This window comes from Callorhinus ursinus, unplaced genomic scaffold (assembly GCF_003265705.2).
Source record: "Callorhinus ursinus isolate GAN/ISIS: 27379988/994484 unplaced genomic scaffold, GSC_fseal_2.0 scaffold27, whole genome shotgun sequence".
Classification (NCBI taxonomy): domain Eukaryota; kingdom Metazoa; phylum Chordata; class Mammalia; order Carnivora; family Otariidae; genus Callorhinus; species Callorhinus ursinus.
Genome location: NW_027397089.1, coordinates 7,954,983 through 7,979,590, shown reverse-complemented (window position 1 = coordinate 7,979,590; position 24,608 = coordinate 7,954,983). Strand labels below are relative to the sequence as shown.

Below are 24,608 nucleotides of genomic sequence, written 5' to 3'. Positions count from 1 at the left end.
ATTACTGGTTATTGGTCTAGTCAAGTTGTCTATTTCTGTTTCAGTCTTGGTAGTTTACAGGTTTCCCCAGAAGGCATCCATTTCTTCCAGGTTGCGTAATTTATTGACATATAGTTGTTGATAATAATTTCTAATAATTGTTTCTATTTCCTTGGTGTTAGTCATGATCTCTCACCTTTCATTCACTAATTTTATTAATTTTGGTCCTTTCTCTTTTCTTTTGGATTAGTCTGGCCAGAGGTTTATAGATCTTATTAATTCTTTCAAAGAACCAGCTTCTAGTTTCGATGATCTGCTCTACTGTATTTCTGGTTTCTAATTCATTGATCTCTGCTCTAATCTTAATTATTTCTCTTTTAATGTGTGGCTTAAGCATCATTTGTTGTTTTTTTCTCCATTTCTTTAAGGTGTAAAGATAGTTGGTGCATTCGGGATTTTTTAAATTTTTTTTTGAGTGAGGCTTGGATGGCTATGTGTTTCCCCCTTAGGACCACTTTTGCAGTATCCCATAGGTTTTGGACCAATGTGTTTTCATTCTCATTGGTTTCCATGAATTGTTTAAGTTCTTCTTTGATTTCCTGGTTGACCCAATCAATCAATGTGATAGAACACATTAATAAGAGGAGAGAGAAGAACCATATGGTCCTCTCAATTGATGCAGAAAAAGCATTTGACAAAATACAGCATCCTTTCCTGCTTAAAACTCTTCAGAATATAGGGATAGAGAGAACATTCCTCAATTTCATAAAATCCATCTATGAAAAACCCAGAGCATATATCATTCTCAATAGAGAAAAGCTGAGAGCTTTCCCTTAAGATCAGGAACACAAGGATGCCCACTCTCGCCACTACTATTCAACACAGTACTAGAAGTCCTAGCAACAGCAATCAGACAACAAAAAGAAATAAAAGGTATTCAAATTGGCAAAGAAGAAGTCAAACTCTCTCCACAGATGACGTGGTACTTTATGTGGAAAACCCAAAAGACTTCACCCCCAAATTACTAGAACTCATACAGCAATTCAGTAATGTGGCAGGATACAAAATCAATGCACAGAAATCAGTTGCTTTCTTATACACTAACAATGCAACTGTAGAAAGAGAAATTAGAGAATCGATTCCATTTACAATAGCACCAAAAACCATAAGATACCTCGGAATAAACCTAACCAAAGAGGTAAAGGATCTATACTCTAGGAACTACAGAACACTCATGAAAGAAATTGATGAAGACACAAAAAGATGGAAAAACATTCCATGCTTATGGATCAGAAAAATAAACATTGTTAAAATGTCTATGCTGCCCTGGGCAATCTATACCCTCAATGCCATCCTGATCAAAATTCCAATAGCATTTTTCAAAGTGCTGGAACAAACAATCCTAAAATTTGTATGGAATCAGAAAAGACCCCAAATCACCAAGGAAATGTTGAAAAAGAAAAACAAAGCTGGGGGCATCATGTTGCCTGATTTCAAGTTATATTACAAAGCCCTGATCACCAAGACAGCATGGTACTGGCACAAAAACAGACATATAGATCAATGGAACAGAATAGAGAGCCCAGATATGAACCCTCAACTCTATGGTCAAATAATCTTTCACAAAGCAGGAAAAAATAAGCAATGGAAAAAAGACAGTCTCTTCAATAAATGGTGCTGAGAAAAATTGGACAGCTATACACAGAAGAATGAAACGCCACCATTCTCTTACACCATACACAAAGATAAACTCAAAATGGATGAAAGAACTCAATGTGAGACAGGAATTCATCAAAATCCTAGAGGAGAACATAGGCAGGAATCTCTTTGACATCAGCCACAGCAACTTCTTTCAAGACATGTCCCCAAAGGCAAGAGAAACAAAAGCAAAAATGAACTTTTGGGACTTCATCAAGATAAAAAGCTTCTGCACAGCAAAGGAAACAGTCAAGAAAACAAAGAGGCAACCCACAGAATGGGAGAAGATTTTTGCAAATGATACTACAGACAAAGGGCTGATATCCAAGATCTATAAAGAACTTCTCAAACTCAACACCCAAAAAACAAATAATATCAAGTCAAAAAGTGGGCAGAAGACATGAACAGACACTTCTCCAAAGAAGACATACAAATGGCTAACAGACACATGAAAAAATGTTCATCATCATTAGCCATCAGGGAAATTCAAATCCAAACCACACTGAGATACCACCTTACACCAGTTAAAATGGCAAAAACTGACAAAGTAAAGAAACAACAAATGTTGGAGAGGTTGTGGAGAAAGAGGAACCCTCTTACACTGTTGGTGAGAATGCAAGTTGGTACAGCCACTTTGGAAAACAGTGTGGAGGTGCCTCAAAAAATTAAAAATAGAGCTACCCTATGACCCAGCAATTGCCCTACTTGGTATTTACCCCAAAGACACAGGACGTAGTGAAAAGAAGGGCCATATGCACCCCAATGTTCATAGCAGCAATGTCCACAATAGCCAAACTGTGGAAAGAGCCAAGATGCCCTTCCACAGATGAATGGATAAAGAAGATGTGGTCCATATATACAATGGAATATTACTCAGCCATCAGAAAGGATGCATACCCAAATGTCATACTTTTAAAACACTGACATATTAGAGAGAACCCAAAAGTATATTGAAAACAGGAAGGAGCCCAGAACAAATTTGAGAAGCTGTTATGGAAAAAGCACCAGGTTAGGCTCCAGCAGATTTCCCAGATCTGCTTCTGGCTAGGCAAGTCACCCTATGCTAGCAAATTAATCTCTCTGGAACTCAGGGGCAAAATTATGAGGTCAACCTCGATGGTCTTAAGTTCTTTAAATTGTATGACTTTATTTGAAAGTAGATCACCAGCAAGGAGAATATATTGCTTATGGTAAATACCTACATCTTTGCTGAACTGAATCATTCTATGTTGCTACAGAAGGAAGAAATAGGCAAAAATTATAATACATAACAATTTGGCTCAATATTAAGAGCTTTTCACAATTAAAGTTATGTAATAATGAAACCAGTTGTCTCAAAAAAATAGTGAGATAACTCTTACTAGAAATATACAGGTAGGTGCTGAAGAGTGTGAGCTATTATGACTGCCAGTCTCTTCCAACCCTAAGATCCTATGATTCTTTAGGTCCAATTCACCACATACCTTTCCTCCAGGTTACCTCCACCATTTCTCACTGATGTAAATCAGCTGCTCCAGGATTTCATCACTTCATGGGAATATCTCCATTTAGCCCATCTCTATGTCAAGTCATTACTCCGCATGTCCAGTTTCCCAGACATGGTTTCTGGCTCTTGCCTGTACTGGCTGGTCCTCCTTTTGGTTATCTTCAACATTATTATTTGGTATAGGTATGGAGGAAACTTGTTGAAATTGCTTTAAAGGCTACATATAACCTTGTAATAATACCAGTGATGTTACCATGATGTGGATGAAATAGATGATGTTACCAGCTCTCTGATTAAGTGCCACTCATGTGCTAAGAGCTTTATATGTATTATCTCATTGAAGCCTCCTGGCAACCCTATGAGGAATGCGTATCCATTTTACAAATAAGGAAACTGAGTCAGAGCGGTAAGTACTTTGCTCAAGGTAACTGAGCTAGGAAGAGGCAGAATCTGGACTTGAACGCTAGTCTGGCTAATGCCTCTAAAGTACCTACTCTTAAACTACTATATTCTACTGCAATGGTTCCCAGAGTGTGGTCCCTGGACCAGCAGCGTCAGCGTCACCTGGAAATGTGTTAAAAATGCAAAGATTCACATCTACTGAATCAGAAACTCTGGAGTGGGGCTCAGCAATCTGTGCTTTAGCAAACCCTCCAGATAATCCTGATGCTCACTGAAGTTTGAGAACTACTGATCTACTCAACTGAAATTTGCCTAGGAAACCACACTCTACTTATTTAAACAACTTTTTGTATTTGAATTTGAGTGTGTGGTGGCTCCTTAATCTCTCTTCAAGGGCAGAAAGGCAAAGCCCAGTTACAGAAAAGCCAGGTTTCCTGTCCCTTCCCTGAAATAGGAAGGGTGATTCTTTGTCATTCTTGGTGAGGGGATAAGAGAGCGGCTGTTTTAAAATATAAATAAGAGGGAAACCAGAAGGAAAGAAAAAAAATGCTTTTTACAGTATAGCTAAGCTACTGTGGTTAGACATAATGAGTGAGTAGACTAAAAAGATCTCAAAATTCCCTTCAAGCCTTTATATAATAAATAACATTAAATGTCTACTTAATCAAAAATAGTTAAAATAAAAAATCCTTCCTAGCAAGCATGCTTTTTTTTTTTTTTTTTTTTTTTTTTTTTTTTAAAAAAAAATACCTACGTCTTAGCTTTATAAATACATCAACAGCAAGGGTGCCTCCACGGTGGCATAACCAATGGCAGTTACCATCAGCTTCTTTGTTTTAAAAAATAAAACTCCTTTTAGCTTTGCAGCTCACGCTGCCTAGAACGTGACCTTGGTCTTTTCAAGCTTCTCTTTAGTCTGTAGCACTGTGCAACTCTGCAAATCAGTCTATAATCTCTTTAATATCTTCCTGCACGTGCAATTTTAAAGCTCAGTCATCGGCATAGAACCCATCCTTTACTTAAAGGTCTCTAGAGATCCTTGTAGCCCATCAGATACAAGGGCTTTCACAAGGACATGGGGGTCAATATGAGTGGTATGAAAATCATGTGTAAAACAAGATTATTTCTCCACAGGTACTGTTTGCCTGCAAAAAGTAATGAGTGGCTTTTCATTCTATAGAAATGAAGTAAACTAGGAACTGCCTTACTCCATTCATGCTTGAACCTAGTGGAGTTGGCTCATACTACACCACATTGAAGGTGAAATAAGCACATTTCACCTGCAAAGCCCTGATGTCTGAGTCTGAGTTGATGTTTTATTATATCCCCCTTGTCTTCCTTCCTTCCAGAAAGTGTTGGAGGGAGGCAGTTAGCTAGTGGATAACCGTCAGCATCCATTCTTATAAGACAGTAGAAATATGGACCTCACTAACTCTCCTCTCCTCCAACTACATCTAAATAAGGTCTGTGTAAAGCTACCAGCACTCAGGAATGTAGAGAGTCAAAAAAACTGGAACAGCCCGCCATAAGTCATCGCAGGTCTAAGGATTATCTGTACACTATCTTCCACTAGTGAAACCCTTATTTGAACATTATATCCCATCACTTCAAAGGGAAAGCTAAAAATTAAAAAAACAAAATAATAAACCCTCTATCTTATGACAATTCAACATGCCAAAAAAAGGGGGGGGAGGGAGCTGAAGATACACTAACTAAAATTAATCCCTATCTATAAAGAAGATTCCTTCCTTCCTTTCTTCATTCATTCATTCACTCAATTTTACTCAAAAACATATGCTAGACAATATCTAGAAAATGCCAACCGGCTCCACATGTCCTCTCCAATTCCCCCAAAAGGCCAAACAGGAGGAAATGGACTCAGTAAAAAGCAGGACCTATTTTGACTGACGAGTCAAACCAGATGATTCAATTACTGGAGGACTCTCCCAAAGAAAACTCTGAATAGGCAACACTGAGCAATGCCAAGCCCTGGGTAGTCTGGTCAAGTACCGATCTGTCTGAAAGCAACGCTCAAGGCCTCCTGAGATCTCTTCCATCTATAGTTTGTAATTGCATCCATGATAAGAGGCTGAATACAAATTGACCTCTGCCAATGTCTTCCCCAACCTATATAAAAAGGTCCCTAAAATTCCACTTGATAACAAATCAATATAGCCAGTGGTAAAAGTAGAAATGGACACTTTGTTTCTATACACAGTATATTGGGTATTTTGTGTATAGGAACTCATTAAATCTCACTCACATCTTATGAAATCTTTTTGAATGTAATGGATTACATCCATTACATGGAGGGTTTAATTCCAAATTTTCATCCAGACCCTTGATCCTGTTTAGTCGAAATATGTATCAACAACCTAACTAAACATGAAGTAGTGTTTAATGGTGAAAGTGTAACTCACCCTGGCCATGTCCACCAAGAAGTTCTCAAATAATTTCCAAATGTGGTTACTGGTGTAGATTTCTTTCATTTCCACTTCAGTGTCCACATAACAGTGATTAACAAAATTCACATAAGCAATTTTAACCTGTGCAAGTTTCAAATACAAAAGAAAGTGAGTTTTGTTCATTGTTCATTTTCAAAAATCAAATATGAAAGGTTAAATAAAATCTCGGTTAGTTACTACCGTGGATTATAGCATGTTTTATGTCTACCTAGAAAGCATTCTCATTTCCCTTCTCTTACTAAAACCCTCCAGGCCCCGACCTAGTAGCCCATTCCCCTGCACCCAGTGTTGGAATGCACAAGTACACCTGACAGAAACCAAGTCTGTCCTAGTGGAGACACTGAGAGTCAAATGTGCTCCCTTTCCCTGTCTTCCTTCCTCTCCCTCTCCCTCCCCTTCTTTCTGTCTCTTTCTCTGACATTCTGTCATTCTCTCTCTCTCGCTCATTACTAAAGTGGAACAAGGTAAACCCAAACTCCAAGAATCCATCTTCTGCAAGTACATGGAGGACAATTATGCACAGAAAAAGAGAATGAGGCAAAACCACAAAGGAACAGGGGACAAGAGATGGAAAGAATTCTGACATTGTTTGAACCTCTTGATCCATCAGAACACCTATCCTTCAAATTCCCAAATACAGGATCCAATAAAATTCCCTTTTTTAAATTTAAACAGTTCAAGTTAGGTTTCTGTTGTTTGCAACCAAGAGAGTTCTAATATAACATTTAAATGTGTTGATTAAATAATACTTTAATGCCATTCAGAAATATTTAAATTACTATTTCTGAGAAGAAACAGGCTCACAGTTTACAAAAAAATTATATTACTTTAAAGTGTAGTACCACTCTTTCCCATATTTAACAAAATCCCTCGTAAAGGACTGGGATGAGTCTCACCAACATAGAGTATTTCTGAAGTGTGTAGAACAGTAGTGTTTGTGGTTCTTCTCTTTCCTTTCTTTATTTTTTTTTTAATGAAAATGTGATGAGGGGTGTCTGAGTGGCTCAGTCGGTTAAGCAACTAACTCTGGATTTCAACTCAAGTCATGATCTCAGGGTCATGAGATCAAGCCCTGAGTCAGGCTCCATGCTCAGCGCGGAGTCTGCTTGGGATTGTCTCTCTCCCTTTCCCTCTGTCCCTCCCTCTGGCTCACATGTGTGTGTGCTCTCTCTCTCTCTCTCAAGGAATAAATAAATAAATAATGGGATGGGTGCTATAAACCACCCTAAACGCATATACATACAAAATCATGTAAATAATTTCAAGGATTCATAGAATCCAAGTTAGAACCATAAGGAATACAGGGTCAGCTTTCATGCCCTTAGTGCTTCTCTGTCCTTGACTAAGGCCAAAAAGCAGACAGGGTGCCTGTGTCAAGAACTGATCATAGGGTAGGGAGACTTCAGAACCATTCAGTGCATTATCTTAATCATCTTGACAGCAGCTTATATTTATTCATTGTTTGCTACACGTCAAACCTTTCAGCATTTTGTATGTAATATCTTCCTTAATTCCACCCTCCAGCAATCCTCTCAGATACATACCAGAATTGTTCTGCTTTAAAATTGTGGAAATGGAAGATCAGAAAGGTTAAGTAACCTGCTGGAATCAGTCACACAGCTAGAAGTAATGGATCCAGGATTCTCACTCATTCTTTAATTCATTTGTTCATTCATTCAAAACATACTTATTAGGTATAGTCTCAGGATCAGGTAATATAATGGTACACAGAAACAACCTAGTTGCTTCTCTCATCACGCTTATAATCTTGGGCAAGGATGTGAAGGCTACAGACCTTTATTAATAACATTCAAATGTCAAATTTCAAATCGTAGACTCTTACAACTCTACTATGAGAGGCCAAGGAAGTTTTCCTTAAGGAGGTAATGCTTGAATCAAGATATGAAGGATGAAGAGGAGTGAAGCAGGTGAACATAAGGGGCCAGAGTGGTGTGGTCAGAAAGAGCAGCATGTGGGAAGAAGTACTGTCAGAACCAGGACCTCAAATAAAGACAGAATCCAGGAATTTAATCACTACACTATGCTTCCTTTCTTGGCCATCTTATTTCAAGCCAATCAAAGCATGAAGTACCCTTGCTATGAAGTGTCAATAATTCCACAAAATAATTTCACAAAAATATACTTTTAAGTCCATCACTACATAGGACTACTGGGAAGTTAGGGAAGTTAACTTAACCCTACACCTTTTTAAGTTACTATGATTTAAAATGTTTAGATTTATATCATATTTGATGCATCACACATTTATGAACTTTGCAACAATACACCACAACAGTAGAAAAGAAATTATTGCAATGTACATTCCTGGAAGCCTCATTAATCCTGTTGGCAGACAACCAGTTTTTAATGATTTTTTTCCCTATTATCAGAGCCAAACAAGGAGAGAGGGTAAAAGAATGATGTGCGAATAAAACAAAATGCATGTCCGTATTTCCAAGACTGCATTTATTCCGTAAAGCAAGGCAAACCTACAGAGTCTAATAGATGATACTACTGCACCATCCTAGCCTCTCCTATCAGTGATCGTGAATTATTTATGCAGCATCTATTGCATGCTCAAGAACATACCAGAGGTAACAAGTAAAATCTCAGTTTTATCACACTGCCATACTTAGAATTTAAGAGACTCCCACAGTAGCTTCCAGTAAACCAACAGGGCTCTACTTTGAAAAAGTTTACCGTCTTTCATAGCTTCCTGTAGAAGTAAAAAAGGAAACTTTTTATGCTCTTTTAAATTTTTCTAATTATATAGCTAAGTACAATTTCTTGACTAAATACATTATCTCATTATAAATAGTATGGGGACTTCTAGCACTTATGTACTTCCGTGGCTGCTCAGCTTTTGCCAGGCTTACCTCAGGGATGCAGTCATCGTGGGTCACCACCCTCACTATGTCGTCCAAGGGCAGAAGGGAATTGCACTTGATTTCGGTGTAGACATTTTTCCCCTCTGTGCATGCTGCTAGCAACTCCACCAGGGTGATGTGGTAAGCTAAGGGGCCACTCTCATCCCCTCGGTCTCTCTCTGAACACATCATATGGAGAAGGATGGGAAATGATGCTCTATCATTGTAAAAGATCAGCACATCTTCACCCCCATTTATCAACTGAAATGATAATAAGAGAGTCTACATAGCAGTCCAAATGTTCATCCTTGCAGCTATTGCCAAAGGTTTGATCTATCTGGAAACACATGCATCTCTTTCTAAAAACACAGATGATATTGCAAAAGCAGAACTATACCAAGGCAAGATGGTAAAAAGATTCTAGTCAGGTGCCAAGTGATTATTTATGAATACTATCACAAGCAAGCCAGGGAGATAGGGGAGAGCTGGATGGGGACAAGAATTAAATGGTATAGATGATATAATCATTCCCCAGTGAATTATCCCCTGAAATTAAACCTGCAAAATATTTCAAGAAAGTTGCTTTCCTCTACTTCAAATGGAAAATGCCACTGCCAAGACATGAGAAATCTCCTAAGTCTAATTTTACTAAAGGTGAGTAAAATATCCCAACCCCCTTCAATAGTGACAGAACAAAAAAGCAAGTACTTTGAGCCAAATGCAACTTTACAAGAATCTGGAAATTCCATGCGTCGTGGGCACCGTAGGGAATGGAGGTAAAAGCGGAGATGAGAGAAATGGAGAAAAAAAAAAAAGACTTAAAAAGAGAAAGAGAGAGAGAAACAAAGAAATGAATAACCAGAGGCTTTTAGGATATACATTTTCCTTCCTATTTTATTTATACAATTTTAGTGGAGAATTCCAGCAGGTGGTACTTTTATTGCTCAAACTGCATAATATCTTATTGTCTATTATCAGTACCAATTTTCTAACCCCAATTGGAGATATTTGGGGGATATATTTTCTCTCTATTTTAATTAAATTGATAACAGATTTAAATCGATAAAACAACTGGCTTGCTTTGAACGTTTTGTTGAAAGAGAAGGTACATGTGTTAAAATATGTATTATATGTCAACACAATATAATATTACAAATACTTCTTTCCACATAAAAACACTTCCCCTAATAGGTATCATAAAATTTTGCTAATTTTTATTTGCTGCTTTCCCATTTTAATTCTTTCCTTGATGATCATAATGCAAAATCAAATTAGTTCCCACATTTCTAGGCAATGAAGAACAATTACGAACGTAAATATAGATAAGGAAAAGGTAACTTTTAAAATGATCTTTAAAATGTTTAATAAAAATAATTTACATTAAAAATTCAAGGCTTTAAGCTGAATTAATTTTAAGATTTCTATGGGGCAGGAGGGACTCCCATTATATCAGTACAGGAGTCCCCCTCCCCTCATTCCCAAATTGAAAGTATTTAATTATGAAAATCCCCTCAATCAATATAATCTATTACATAACTATTTGGTAGCCAGGGTTGAAAGCTGGCTTAATCCAACCAGGCCTTTACAGAACCATTAGGTCACAGAGCAATGATTTACCCAAATGGACTCAATTTCTCCAAAGTACAACTTGGTTCCTGGTGAGTAACTTACTCATTGGATAAATCTCGCTCAATGTCAAATATCACTATGAAGAGAACAAAATAAATGAGGTACTTCAACCATTTGCATTTCTTAAATTTTCAACTTAAGCTTCCACACATCATAAATCACTGATGGATAATTGCTATTAATTAACTTAATGCCGTTCAAACCCTTCTGCAAACAGTAGCAGAGAACACGGATTCTTTCTTTCAGGAATAGAGCAAAAAAGGCAGTGGGAAAACAGAGTTACAACCATCTTTGTTACAGACTGAAAACTTAAAAATATAAAATGTGCCACTTTCATTCTCAATTATAATATTTCACAGAATTTTGCTATTTAAAGTACACAAATTCCTTAAGGATCAAAAAGAAAAATAAACTCAGAAAATTATACAATCAACTTAATGGTATGTTACTTCACTAGATTTAAACAAAATATACTTGTTGCTTAAGCCATCAGGACGAAATTATTTTCCACACCTATGTTGTGGGGGTGTTTTACACTATACATTAACAGAAAACACATACTTGAGCACATTACTTATGTGAAGCTGTTAAAATGAAAACCGAGAACATACCTCTGTCATTATCATATCCTGGCATTTCTTCACATATTTACCATCTGCTTTTACAATCGTTTGCAAAAACCTCAGGTACTCCACGTGGCGGCCATGTGTCTCGATGCAGTGCACAAAGTGTTGCACAACTCTCTCGCTGATCTCATTGCAGAGATGGTAATTGTTCATGAAGATGTGCCGCATGGTTTCTGCTTCCAGAAGCTAACCAGAAAGGAATGTACCCTTGTAATTCTAACAAGATCAATTTTCTATTTTACACTGCTTAGACTAATTTCCCTGCTTGTGATCAGTTTTATATTTTATGCAAAGCCATAGTGAGTTTCCTGGGCAAGCCTTCTACAAAATGCAGTGAGATCATTCACCACTAAAAGCAAACTGAGCTCACAAAGGAATTTAGTTGGAAAAAGGAGCTGATTATCATAAAGGTCAAAGTGTTGGCAACGGCACTCGAGATTAATTATCTACTGCTCAAAGTTAGTTCTTCCCTAGTATCCACTGACATACATTTTACAGAGTTACCTCTACCTTTGAGTTTTCCATATTTATCTCACTCATGGCATTGAAGTTGTTCTTGGTTCTACCAGATTTTTTCCTAATGTTAAACTATATATATATAAAGGAAGTTGTCACCTGCAGGTAAAATTCATGTAATATTTCAAGTTTCTGTGAATGTTTCCTTAGTGGAAAAAAAAAAACATATTCACTTTTAGGAAAAAAAAAACATATTCACCTTACAAGGAAAAAAATAAGGTGGTAAAGACTAATATGGTGTTAAAGATTAATAAAATTCCATTTATCAATGCTGCTAAAACGAATCAGGGGGACACTTTACTATCAATATTAGAAGTCACTAAAATACTTACACCGGGGGTTAAAAACAAATTCAGATGTTTATGAAGGAGCACTTGGTTCTGTGGATTTCCCCGACAGAAATTCTGCAGGAATGTGTGGGCCAGATTCATCACTTCGTTCATCTTTTCATCATTCTGTAAGTGAAAGAGTAGCAATGATACAGAGAAACAAATATACCATAATACCAAAGATTATGAAAAAGCATTTTCTTTCCCACGTGTTCTCTTATCCTCTCTGCTACTGTGTTTTGCTGCCCCTCCTCTGTGCCCTTTCGGTTTCTACACCTCCCTACTCCTCCCACTGTTACCATCACCCCCCACCGTTTTCTAGATGTTTCTCACCTTCTCTTTATTTCTCCTTCTATTACCTGTTCTACTCCACTCTCTCAACCCCTCTTTGTTTCAGTCTGTCTCTCTTTCTCCCCAACCTCTCTGCTTATCCACTACATTCCCCCATCTGCCCACAGCTGCATCTTCCTCCCCCGCCTCTGTGCCCACAGCCTCTTTGCCCAGAGCTCGTCTGTCCTGCCTTCCTCTCTCTCTGGCCCCTCACTCTCTCTGTTCCCTCCCTTCTCTGCTTCACTTCCATCCTTCTCATCCCTCCCTTCTGTGGGACTTGCTCTCTTTCCCAATATTTTCATGTATCCGAATCTTCCGGTTTCTTGTTTTCTCCTCTTTCCCTACCTTCTAGATGCTCCTCCTTCTCAAACTCTTCCCTTCCTGCTGCTTTTCCCAGCATCCGTCATCCCTCATCCTCTTGCTTTGTCCCTAGTCCCTTTCTTCTCTCCATTCACTTTTCCTCTATTCCCTGCCCCCGCCCCGGTAAATTTCTCTTTCTCTCTCTATATATATTTCTGACCTCATCTCGACTCCATCCTCCCCCCAACCCTGGCCTTCTGCTATTTATTTTTTTATTTTTTTATTATGTTCAATTAGTCAACATATAGTATTTTGATGTAGTGTTCAATGATTCATTAGTTGCATATAACACCCAGTGCTCACCACCACATGTGCATTCCTTAATACCCATCCTTTTGCTCTTTATCTTGTCTATTTCCACCTCTTTGTTTTCCTTTTCCTCTTTGCTTTCTGATCTCCTCTATTCCCCAATCTTTTTGGGTTCCCCTCTTTCTGAACACATGTAAGTTGCTTTCCGTATTCACTGTCGTTTTTCAAAATCCCATAACACTATGGAGATATCACTGAAACCACCTAAATTTTTTCTGAGTAGTTGATTATCCAATTTGTCATGTAGACAGTGTCAGAGATACAAAATGGACTCATGTTTTTAGTAGTAGTTTTAATAAATAATTTAATGTTTTCTGTTTTTTTCTAAGAGTCTATAGTTTATGCCATCTATAACTAAACAAAGAGCCCAAGATCATTAATAGACCCATTTCCTCATATTTAAAATAGGGATGATTTAACTAGAAGAGTAAATGAGACCAAAAACTTCATTCCTGACTTAAAAATAGGAAATTTTAATTCAAAATCTACTAACACTTTCCTTTACTTGTGTAATGCATGGATAGTAGAAAGACATCAATGAGTCTTCAGCCACAGGAATACCCAGTTCCCACTGAAAGCTGGCCAACACAGAAGAACACCAGGACCAGTTCCACTGTATTTGACATTTCTTTTGAAACTCTCCTCTTACTCTATTTTTTGTTTCTGCACCATTAAAACTGAGCAAACCTATAAACATAATGTAGTAGTAAAATATTGAATGCTAAGTTATATTACTAGAAGAAGGGACTTGATCACGTGTCCAATGCCTATGTTACAATATCAAAGATGAAATAATGTGGGTAGTAAATGCTGAGGATTTAATACCTTTTGTTGCCTTTCAATAATTCTTTTATTGCATTCTGTGCCACAGAATGAATTATGCCACCTAAGGAAGGGTAGAATTGATAAGTTTACATGTTAAAAAGTAAGCTGAATCAGGAAGCAACCCCATCCGAGGAGTGTAAATCCAAGTGGGGAGAACATCTGCACCAGGAGAGGCATGGCATGGCAGGTAACACCTGGGAGATAAAGAGGGCATCCACCCTGGTGTTGTCAGAGCCCGAGTGAGGGGCAGAGGGTGTCCATATGGAACAGGGGGCTGCTGCAGTGATGGAAGATTAGCTATTTACTGTATTAACAAATGAGTATTTCAACACACACATATGTTCCTTGGCTTTGTCTATTTAGAGGGCCTAGAAGAATGAAACCCCAAAAGCAGTAAGTACACTTAGTTCTCAGAACTTTGCTTCTACAGTCATTCTCCCCCAATGGAACTGGGGCCACTTAAAGAAATGGCTGATTCCAGAGTTGGAGCAAGAAAAATGCGTAGTGATCCTGGAACATCTTAATGTGTAAAAAGCAAGGAACTACTCAAGAATGACGTGCATGTTAGAGGACAGAGAAGCTAGCTCAAAGGGGAGTCACTGGGCAGACTGGGGACCATCTGAGAATAAAAAAGATAACTAGAGAAGCCTAGTGTAACCTAGGGAATAAAATGAGTATCTACAAATTTATACAGATTAAAATAAATAAGTGAATAAATAGATTGAAAATTTGATGAAGAACAGGATATTTACTTAGTTTCAAAGAACCTCCCAACAAAATACTCATTAATTACCAAGGGAAAATGACTACTTTGCAGTGAAGAATCCTGGCAGACACCACCTTAATCAAGTGATCAAAGTAAACACCATCAGTAATGGGATCAAAATCAAAATTATGTGCCTCTTGATAGAAAGTGATGGGAAGAACTTAGCCTCACTTCTGTTATGTTCCTGCCAATGATGCATAACTGAATCTAATTACGAGGCAATATTAGCTGGCCCAAATGAAGGAACAGTCTTCAAAAGAGCTGGTCTATCTTCAAAAGTGTCAAGTTTCCTAGGAGTGCCAGCATGAGGAGATACACAAACATGACAACCAAACAGCACCTGTTTCTGAAGTGGACCTTTTTGTCAAACAGGACACAGTTGAGATGATGAGAGAAATGTGACCAGCACCTGAGGATTAAGTGGCAGTCAAGTGTCATGCTCTTCCCTGATCTGGAAGCTTGTCATGCAGTTATGCAGGAAGAAGAGCGTCCTTTGTGTAGGAACCACACACCAAAGGGCTCGGGGCTAATCAGATTGGCGACTCACTTCCAAGCAGTTCAGGGAAAAAAATTCTTGTAACTTTGTTATATATTTGAGATCATATCAAAATAAAAACTTTTTTTTTTTAAAAAGTAACTAAGCACTAACCTTCTCATAGGGTATCTTCAGAAGATCCAACACCACCGAATGAGCTCCCATATTTTTCAGTAATCGTTGATGTTGATTCCGACACTTTTTATTCTGGACACAGAGTTTACTTAGTCTAATCAAAATCTTTTTAAAAAGAAGAAAAGCGTTAAATATAAGGAATATAACATTAAATGTAATACACAAGCAAAAGTTATTTGCCACCCAAATATAAACCCATATAAAAACATTTGACATGTGCTGACCTCTTTTACAATCCGGTAGTTATTGCTCTTATTGCTGTCAATCTGAGGTTTCCTTGTTCCATCCTGCACTGGACTTAAAATGCTTGATTCCTAAAATAAACACAAGTATGTATTTTACCCCATACATAGCTTTGTAATAAATTTATTTTGTAATAAATAATAAATATATTTGATAATTATTTTGTAATTTATTTTTCAACTTAAATGTTACCGTTCTACTTTTTTATCCCATAAAACCTTCCTTGGCCTGAAGGAATCATGCAAATTACCAATTCCCAATAACAGCCAAATTACAAGATAGATGGCATTACTAATAATTAATGAATTCAGTTAAAAAGGAAAAGTTATTACACAGTGTATTTCCTTATGCTAAATATACCAGACATACCATTGCTTTATAGAGCTGATTGGAGAAGGAATAGTAAAAATCCAGGGGATAAAATGTGTAATTTTATCATGGGGGATAAACTACAGGGGGTAAAAAAAAGGTGAAAAAGCATATCATAACAGCTGAAAAAACATATCAGAGATGGAAGGAAAGAACACTTTAACCCAAGAATTCTCTGCCAGGTTACCATGACATCCCTAAGAGTCATGACTTGGGGCCATCCGAGCATGTACAGAGCCATGAAAATGAAGAAAGGAAAATAAAATTTAAATTAAAAAATAATATTTTAAGTTACTAAATTAATAAAGCTTATTAAGAGGTCCTGAAATGCCAAAAATATTTCACTGTAACAACCATATGTAGCAGCACAATAAAAGACAAATATAGGGAGCGACATATTTTAAATATCAACTCTTAAAATCACTAAATAAAAATAAAACACATTACAAATAATTTAATACCTGAGCATTTATTAAGACTTAATACATGCCTGGTACTAGACGAAGGTGAGTGGATCTAAAAGAAATAGGGTATGTGGTCCTTCTCACAAGAAAATTACAGTCTAACCAAGAAAACTGGAAGAAATATGAAAATAAAGATTTGAACTGAGCAGAATTCACTATTCAGAGAAAGGGAGAATAGGTCTATCTTTAGACAGATTTATGAAAGAGGTCAAGTGAAAGCCAAGGTCTTGAAAGATGAAAACTGTTTAAGCATGAGAGACATGTGAAGGGAGGGGGGCACTTGTCAGGTGAAGAAGTCACTTTTGCCAAAGGTACTGCAGAAAGAGCACATATGAGTGTACAGAGGATGGCAAGAAGAGCTAGTGCATGTTGCATGAGAGAGGGCAATCAGTAGAGTGGGACCTGATTGTCTTCCTGATTTACAATATGTACAAAATGGCATTGGGATGAATGTCAAGTCCAACTTGAGTCAAAAACACACTAAACTCCTGACTATATTGATGGTGTTGGGTTCTCACAGTTAAAGGGGACCCCAATCTAAGTTCAGGGAAAAGTAACAAAAATATGCAAAGTCAATCAATGTAATTTCATTTGTCCCAAGCTGTTTCCATGACAAATCACAAAATTAATACAAACCAAGAAAGAAAGGAAAAAACTGTCCATGCTCATCAAAGAATTCTGAGGAAAGGCTTCAAGTAGGAGAGTGACTTGACCAGTGCTGACCCATCACCACTTAGTAAGCTTTGTATTCGTCTTTGCTTCTGTTCCTGGCAAATACTGTCCAAGATAGAGGCTTCCAATCTGAATGCGACCTTAGCAAATAACCTCTCCTACCATTTTATGGAGCAAATGAACATTTCCTCTTTTCCACCTGCAAATTCCAGTACCATCCACAAACTTACCTTTCCTGCTGTGTCTCAGAGGAAAAAAAAAAAACTTTTGGTGTATTGATTTTTCAAATTCCAACTCCCCTGCCTCTTCTCCATGCTTCATCTCTATTTCCTGTGCATGAGGAGTTTCTGCTGTCTACTGATTATTTCTCACCTCTTTAAAAATATGGTTAAGTTGAGGGTAACCAAGCATTTTTCAGTGATACTGCCCATCCTTGGGAGTACTTGTGCATCTCAGGTTATGGCCCCACTAGATTTCTCAAAAGAATACTCTCTACCACACTATATTAAAATTGCTTTATGTGCCAATGACTCATAATCACCAAAACTTTCTTTAGCATTTGATTCTGTAGTTCACCATCATTTTCTTTAAACCCCACTCTCCTTATTTTATCGTTTCGTTGATAGTCTTCAAGATTACTTTCTACCTTTCTGACCACCTGTCTCTTTCACTCAACAGAACTGGAACTGCAAAAAGTAAAGACTAGTGAACACTGAAAACATTCACAGTGTTACTGCTGGAGTCCAGGATTGTGTCACCTATCCATCCTAACAAATGCTAGGAGGGAAAGGAAAACAGTTCAACCTCCACTGCAGGTAAATAAAGAGAAAAAAGAATGCGAGAGATTGTCTGCGAGACAACAAGCACTAAGTGAATCCTAAAAACTTGTAGAAGCAAATGTAAAGCTACATACCTAAGAGAAGCCAGTGCAGTAGAGGGAAGGAGCCCAAGTGCTGATATGAATGGAAAGTATTTAGATGGACAAAGACAGGGGGTCAGAGAATGAGACAAACAGGGTTTCTATCTGATAGCAAAAATTATTGATGAGAAGCAGAAATTTCAAAAGCTAGAAATATAATGAAATTTCCTTTTTCTGATCAAAAAGGTGGAGGTTGAAATTTAAAAAGGCCATGTTCATTTTTTTTCTGGAAGAAAAGAAATATTAAAAAAAAACAAGTTTGTACTACAAACCAGGATTAAGATATTACCAAGTCTAAAGATTGACAAAGCTCCTATAGTGGAAAGGAGATGTTTCTGATATATGTCACCTTTAAAAAATCAGTTGAAAACACAGTCAAAGCTTTAGCAAATTATTTAAGTCTATTTTTCAAACAATGACCTGAAGAAAATGCAACTGTCTTGTTTTTAGAAAAGTAATCTCAGGCAAAATGTACTACATTACAAAAAGCTATGCTCTTTAGTTCAGCCCAGGGGAAGATACAGACAATGCTAAACTATGTAAGTATGGGAATTATGAGGAAAAATTATTTTAATTTAAAATTGCCAGCAGTCAACAAAAAGAGGCAGCCCTGGAGAATTCAATAAGCAGCCCCTTTTAATTTCAGAAAATAATTCAATGTAATTAAACGGAACAAAAATATTAACCCACAGAACATCTGGATGATTCCAAAGCAGATCAGGGGAATTTAGGAAATATGTAAACTATGTAATTACAGTTAGGTTTCATTTTCTTATTTTGATGCCAAAATGCTCTAAGTAAAGGTGTTCCAAAAGTTTTCCTCCAGAAAGGGCAGAAATTGATTATATGTTTTATATCCTATGTAACTTTGATCTTAGGTCAGTGGCCAAATCTACAAAGTCATGCCTTCATTCTAACGTCAAAATATTAGTAAGATACAAAATGCAGAAGTGTAACTTATGCAGAGTCCCGGAGCTGAACAGGCTCAGAAAAAAAATGTGTAACACTGAGAACGGTGCCATGCATATAGTAGATACCCAAATTATCCTTTTGACAACTGTGATGAAGAATAAATATGGCACTGAGAAAATATTTGCACTTTATTATAATTATTTCTTGTCATCTGGAAGAATTTGAACTTATTTCCTCTAATGGAGTATGGGAAACCGAACTCCAAGTTCAGTGATTTCATAGAGGCAGCTAGATTTTTAATTGCATAGCATTTAGTTACCTACTGTAACATAAAACAGTAGGTTTAGAAACAATATAGCAAGAATAGTCTAGAAGGGTCTAGATATTTCTGGAAGAGTCTAGAAATTGGATGGGTAACAGAGTTCTAGACAGAGACTCAAAAAGTGAATACCTAAGCAAATACTGATTCTGAATGTTTATTCAGAATTTATTTTGCATCAGTCAAGCAAACTCTTTTATATCAATAGCAAAAATCATATAGGGAAGTGATATTGTATAAACTACATGGTGAACTAAATATTGGCACCAATTAATAGGAATCTGGCTCCTTAATTTAAACAAGGGCAATCGTGCTTATAAAAAAAAAAAAAAAGACTTTCCAAATCTTACAATGTAGAACTGCCTGCATCTGCAGCTGCATGATTAAAATAGCTCAGTGCATGTCTTCTCTTTGTCCCCACCCCAATGAAGTTAAAGGATGTCCTTCCTCAGCAATGTTGTCAAGTCAGCAAGTCTGCAAAGCATTCTGCTCCCCATCTGTATCCCTAGCCTTCTCTTCCTATAACCATTATTCAACTCCATTAGTGACATCACTTACCAATCACCATTCTCCCAACTTCAGATGTCAAATGCCTTCATTTCCCTTCCCACCTTCTTCCAAAACATGAAAGAAAATCCAATAACCAGTCTTTTATATTTTGATTCACCAATCAGATTATAATTTAGTTGCAGGTTTTCATAACAAATGTCACCTCCTCCAGACAACTGAATGATAACCTTACTGTGGAATATATTTTTCCTCCCTCCCATCTAAGAGTAACATCATATACCAGTCATTTAGGAAGATACCTAGAGGGTGACAGAGCCCTAAAATCACCCTAGATCTACTTATCTAACTTTGCATGTAAAGCTAATTTGGACAATTATGGGGTCATGGCTGACAGTTTCTGCTTCCCTGGTTGGCATCTAAGGCTGCTTGAAGACTTGGCCCAAGATCTACAATGTGCAGAAGAGGTGATGTCCACCATTACTGGCAGATAAATTCCCTCCACACTTCCCTCAGCTCAAGCCCAAATACTTTCCCTTCTAGAGGGTAAAAACATATTTCTAACCTGACCCCAAAACTATTTTCCTTTCCCTTTGTCCCAAGACAAATACAATATTGGTATTTTCTGACTCATTTGACATCATTTTAATTAGTATTTGATGATGTTTAATCAGATGTCCTAGAAAACATCCCAAATCTCCTCAACTATCTATATCTCTGATAAATAAGGTACCAAAAAAAGGGTGTGCGCCACTACAGTGCATTAGAGGGATATTGGGAAAACAGGGAATATACTGATGATGAGTATGTTCAATGTGAACTCATAGTTGTTTTCATAAAAATGCAACAGGAACCCATTACAGTACAGCACTATACAATACTTTTTATAATTATTTATGTAATATAATATATAATACTTTTTTATGTAATCCTCCCCAGTATTTTATAAAACACAGAAAGGATAGGCAACCCTCTAGTCAGCAGGGTGACAGAGAATAACAAAGCATCGTACAGGAAATGAAAACCACAATATAAGAGAGCCCTTACAGACTATGTCTGATACCTGATATGTTAAGTGAAAGAAGCTTCCCCAGTCACAATCATATCACAACACTCCCTGATACAGCTGTGAGAAGCGGGTTGTCCATATAGAATGTAAGACAAAGCCATTGGCACCTTCTTTCAGACTTCCCTCTTTGGCAAGCAATCACTACAGAAACATTAATGCCTGGTCTAATGACATCTGCACGCTCTGATGTAAGTGAATCAACTTCTAGAATTTCGTTAAAAGCCACCTGCTGAGGAAAATAAACCATATGGGAACTTAGAATCCTCACTAACAACTTATATTAAATTAAGAACAAGTGGCAAAGCAAAAAAAAAAAAAATTAGTGAGAAAGTAACTGTTCTTTATAACAAGAGGAGAAATACTAAGTTTATCCTAAAACAGCATTAATTGTAAATGTAGGCCCAAAGGACAAGAAGGGAAAAGATTCTTACAATGGAAGTAATTTAAAGAAACAAATTCAGGAGATACAAGCATTACATTTAAGAATTTACATGACAACCAAATAGAATGAGGATGTGTAAAAGTAGCATTTGACTCAAAACCAAAAATTACTTTTCAGCTGTATGTCTTATGAAAGGACTTATTTTGTGACACTCATCTACAGCCATCACCTTCAGTAGCATTTGCTCAGAGGCAAAGGACAGGGATATGTAATGTTATATAAACAAATGAAATAAATATACAATGAAGTCTGGGGCAAAAATAAAAAAAAGGAGATAAGAAAACAAATTTCAGAAAAGGAAAATGCAGGAAAACACGCTCCAAAATTAATGGATAAAAGTTCTTCATGCAATAACCACAGTGTCCCTCACTGATCAGCTCATGTAGGAAGGTTCTGTCTAAAGCACATGGACTCCATCTAAACCAAGCCATGAAGGTTTGACATTCTACCAGTTGCTTTTGTCAAGAGTTAGTCAATCATAAGTTTTGCTGAAGAAACAAAGTTTATGTAGAATTATTTTCCTTGCTGTGCAGAATCAAAGTACTAACACTTGGAAAAGCAGAGTTTTTTTGGGTTTTTTTGCAGATAACCTTCTAGAGGGATCTGCCTTCTTGCTTGCTTGCTTTATCAAAGGAAAAAGATCAGAAGTGGTCGGCAAAGAATGGACACCAGTTTTTGCTTTTAAAGAATGATAGCATGGGGCGCCTGGGTAGCTCAGTCAGTTAAGCATCCAACTCTTGATTTTGGCTCACGTCATGATCTCAGGGTCATGGAATTGAGCCCATGTCAGGCTCCATGCTGGGCATGGAACCTGCTTAAAATTCTCTCTCTCTGCCCCTTCCCCCCTGCTTGCACACTCTTTCCCTCAAAAAAAATAAAATTTTTTTTATAATTTTTAAAAGAATAATAGCATATGGAGGTAACAGAAAAATCATGAGACAAGGAAAGTGTATCTCAAGAGAAACAGAGAAAAAGCAAAGGAAGGAAGCAAAGGAGGGAGAGAAGAAAGGAAGGAATTAAATTCATTCTCTCATTAAGATAAATCTGCATAAAATCCAAATACCTATGAGGAAAGTTAATGCTAAGACAACAAGAAATCTCAATAATGAGAGTATATCATTCCCAGTGAAATGCAAACAGTCAAGAAATCTTCAAGGACTTAGAAATTTGTTTAAAATAATCATAAAGTGAGGAATAATGTCTTTCACATCATGCGGACCCCTCTGTGGTTGCTGCATGCTCAGGCTGACTCCACAGCATCACTTAGCAGAGGTCAAGGATAGCTTCATCGGTAAAGGGGAAAACTACAAGCCAAGTGCCGGCAAGAGAAGGCAAGTGCCCCCCATCCTTCCATCATTCCACAATAGGTGCTGGGTGCTCTGCCAAACACCAGTATGGGTCTAGATTTCTGAGTAACTTCGCCTATCCCCACCTTGTAGTAACTTCTTATGGGGCAAGTGTTAGAGCAACCTACCAGCAAAGGTACACACAAACTTACTTCTTGGGCAGTAGGCTGTCTGGATTCAGGTACCCATCAATTATAGGAATTTATCATGAATACCAGCTACAGCGCCCACAGGAATTGGATAGCTCCTGCTGAGGAATGGAAGCCACAGATCCCATCAGAAGCCAAGCTGGTGTACAGCTTCTCAGAAGAGAAGACCCTGCCTCCCACATTCCCCACACACCGTACAGCCAGCCTGTTGTCTACACAACCCAGAGTGAGCCCCTAGGGACATTTTTCAGTTAACTCTGTTCCTTACATTACAAATCCATTAAAAGAACAAAAAAATATGAAGCTAAGCAGGCAGATACGAATCTAGAAGGCATGGATATGAAAAAGAACCAAGTAGAAACCCTGAAAATGAAAAAAAAAAATAGTCCCTGAGGTAAAAACTAGATAGACGGCTCAAATATTAGACTCTAGATCAGTGACAGTATGAGTAAGCTTTTTAAAAAGAAGCAGGCAACCAAATACAGGTGCGTAAATAAATATAGAGATATAGACATACAGATACAGAAGCACAATTGTTGTGAAGAAAAATTAACAGTCAAAATGAATAACATGTGTGGGAACTTCTCTTAGAAGCTCAATGATGCCCAAGTGACCTGCTTCTCAACCCTTAATAAAGAGGTGGATGAACATAAAGGGCAATCCTGACTTAACCCATTTGGATATGATTTTCTGAGTTAATCCCACCTTCCTATATTTAGAATTCAACACCTATTTGAATGTGATGAATTACTAATGCTACAGATATTGTCAACTTGTTATACTCTAGCCTTTAATCTTTCAACAAGGATGGTATAGTTTTTTAATGCCCCGGAAAGTAAGTTTAATAAAAGAAAATATTATCATATACAACAGGTAGTAAAGCTCATAGGTGCTAGGGATGCAATGGGCTAACTAGGTGACCAACTCCATCCCATCCATCTCCCTACAATAACAGGATAATTTTGGATCATATGCTGAGATTTGTTAGTCTTAGTAGAAAGATTGTCCATTCCCGTTTCTTGCCCAGAGTAAGGAGAACCTACTGTTGAGGGGGAAAAAAAAACAACTTTTATGTTACAGGAAAGATTTTTATTGTTAAGATGAAGAATCACATTTTAAAATATCACACTGATGTTATCTGGTCTTCTGATATCTAAGCAGGCACAAAGTTAGACCATTATGATCTGTTTTAAAACAATGCTAATCATTCTGTGTTTAGAGCCTTTGTAAAGATTTACTAAACAACAAAGGATTATTATCTGTATTGGCCTGCTAGAGTCCGTCCTGCCTGCTACTGGCTGTTGCCATTGACATTGTGACATATTTCATCCTGTTTACAATAAATTGTCACTATCTTTGGCAGTTGGCTCATTGCAAAGTGTAGATTATTTGGCGGTGTACAAGTTAGCAACTTTGTGGCTTCTCACTTTTTTCTTCTTATATTAAGTTATTATAAATGTACCATTCTCCTGGCTTCTCAATCTACCCATTTGTATGTATTTCTACTGCTGCCACCTTAGTTCACGCTTGCATAACCTCACACCTCAATTTAAGCAAGAGGCTCCTAGTTGGTCCCCACCTTTAGTCTCTTGCTCTGCCAGATCAAATTTTCCAAGACGGTATACTCACCTCCCAACCCAAGAATGTTCAGAGGCTCCCAATTTCCAGATATTTCAAATACAAACCACTTATTCTTGCTGAACTGATTCTCTTTTTATTATTCTTGAATATATTAGCTAACTAAGTCCTCCCAACCCTTCAGAACAGTGAAGCCTTCTCCAAGTCCTCCAGCCCACACTGACTCCTCCCTCTTCTGACCACACAGCTCAGCATTTAATCAGACATTCTGGCATATTGTTTCTATGTGTTCATTCTTTGAGGGCAAGAGCCATCATCTCAAACATTAGATCTGATTACAGGTATCGATCGAAAGGGAATAA

The 24,608-nt window shown here is 37.4% G+C and overlaps 1 protein-coding gene across 1 annotated transcript in view; it reads right to left on the bottom strand.

Moving 5' to 3' along the window:
- ITPR2 (inositol 1,4,5-trisphosphate receptor type 2) overlaps positions 1–24,608 on the bottom strand; it is a 497,992-nt gene that overhangs the window by 268,253 nt on the left and 205,131 nt on the right. Inside the window, exons 27-32 of the mRNA XM_025879725.2 lie at positions 15,482–15,571; positions 15,237–15,362; positions 12,001–12,123; positions 11,138–11,338; positions 8,907–9,158; positions 5,986–6,111 (exon numbers count right to left, since the gene is read on the bottom strand). Of these exons, the coding sequence (XP_025735510.1) occupies positions 5,986–6,111; positions 8,907–9,158; positions 11,138–11,338; positions 12,001–12,123; positions 15,237–15,362; positions 15,482–15,571 (918 nt within the window). The remainder of the gene's footprint in view (positions 1–5,985; positions 6,112–8,906; positions 9,159–11,137; positions 11,339–12,000; positions 12,124–15,236; positions 15,363–15,481; positions 15,572–24,608) is intronic.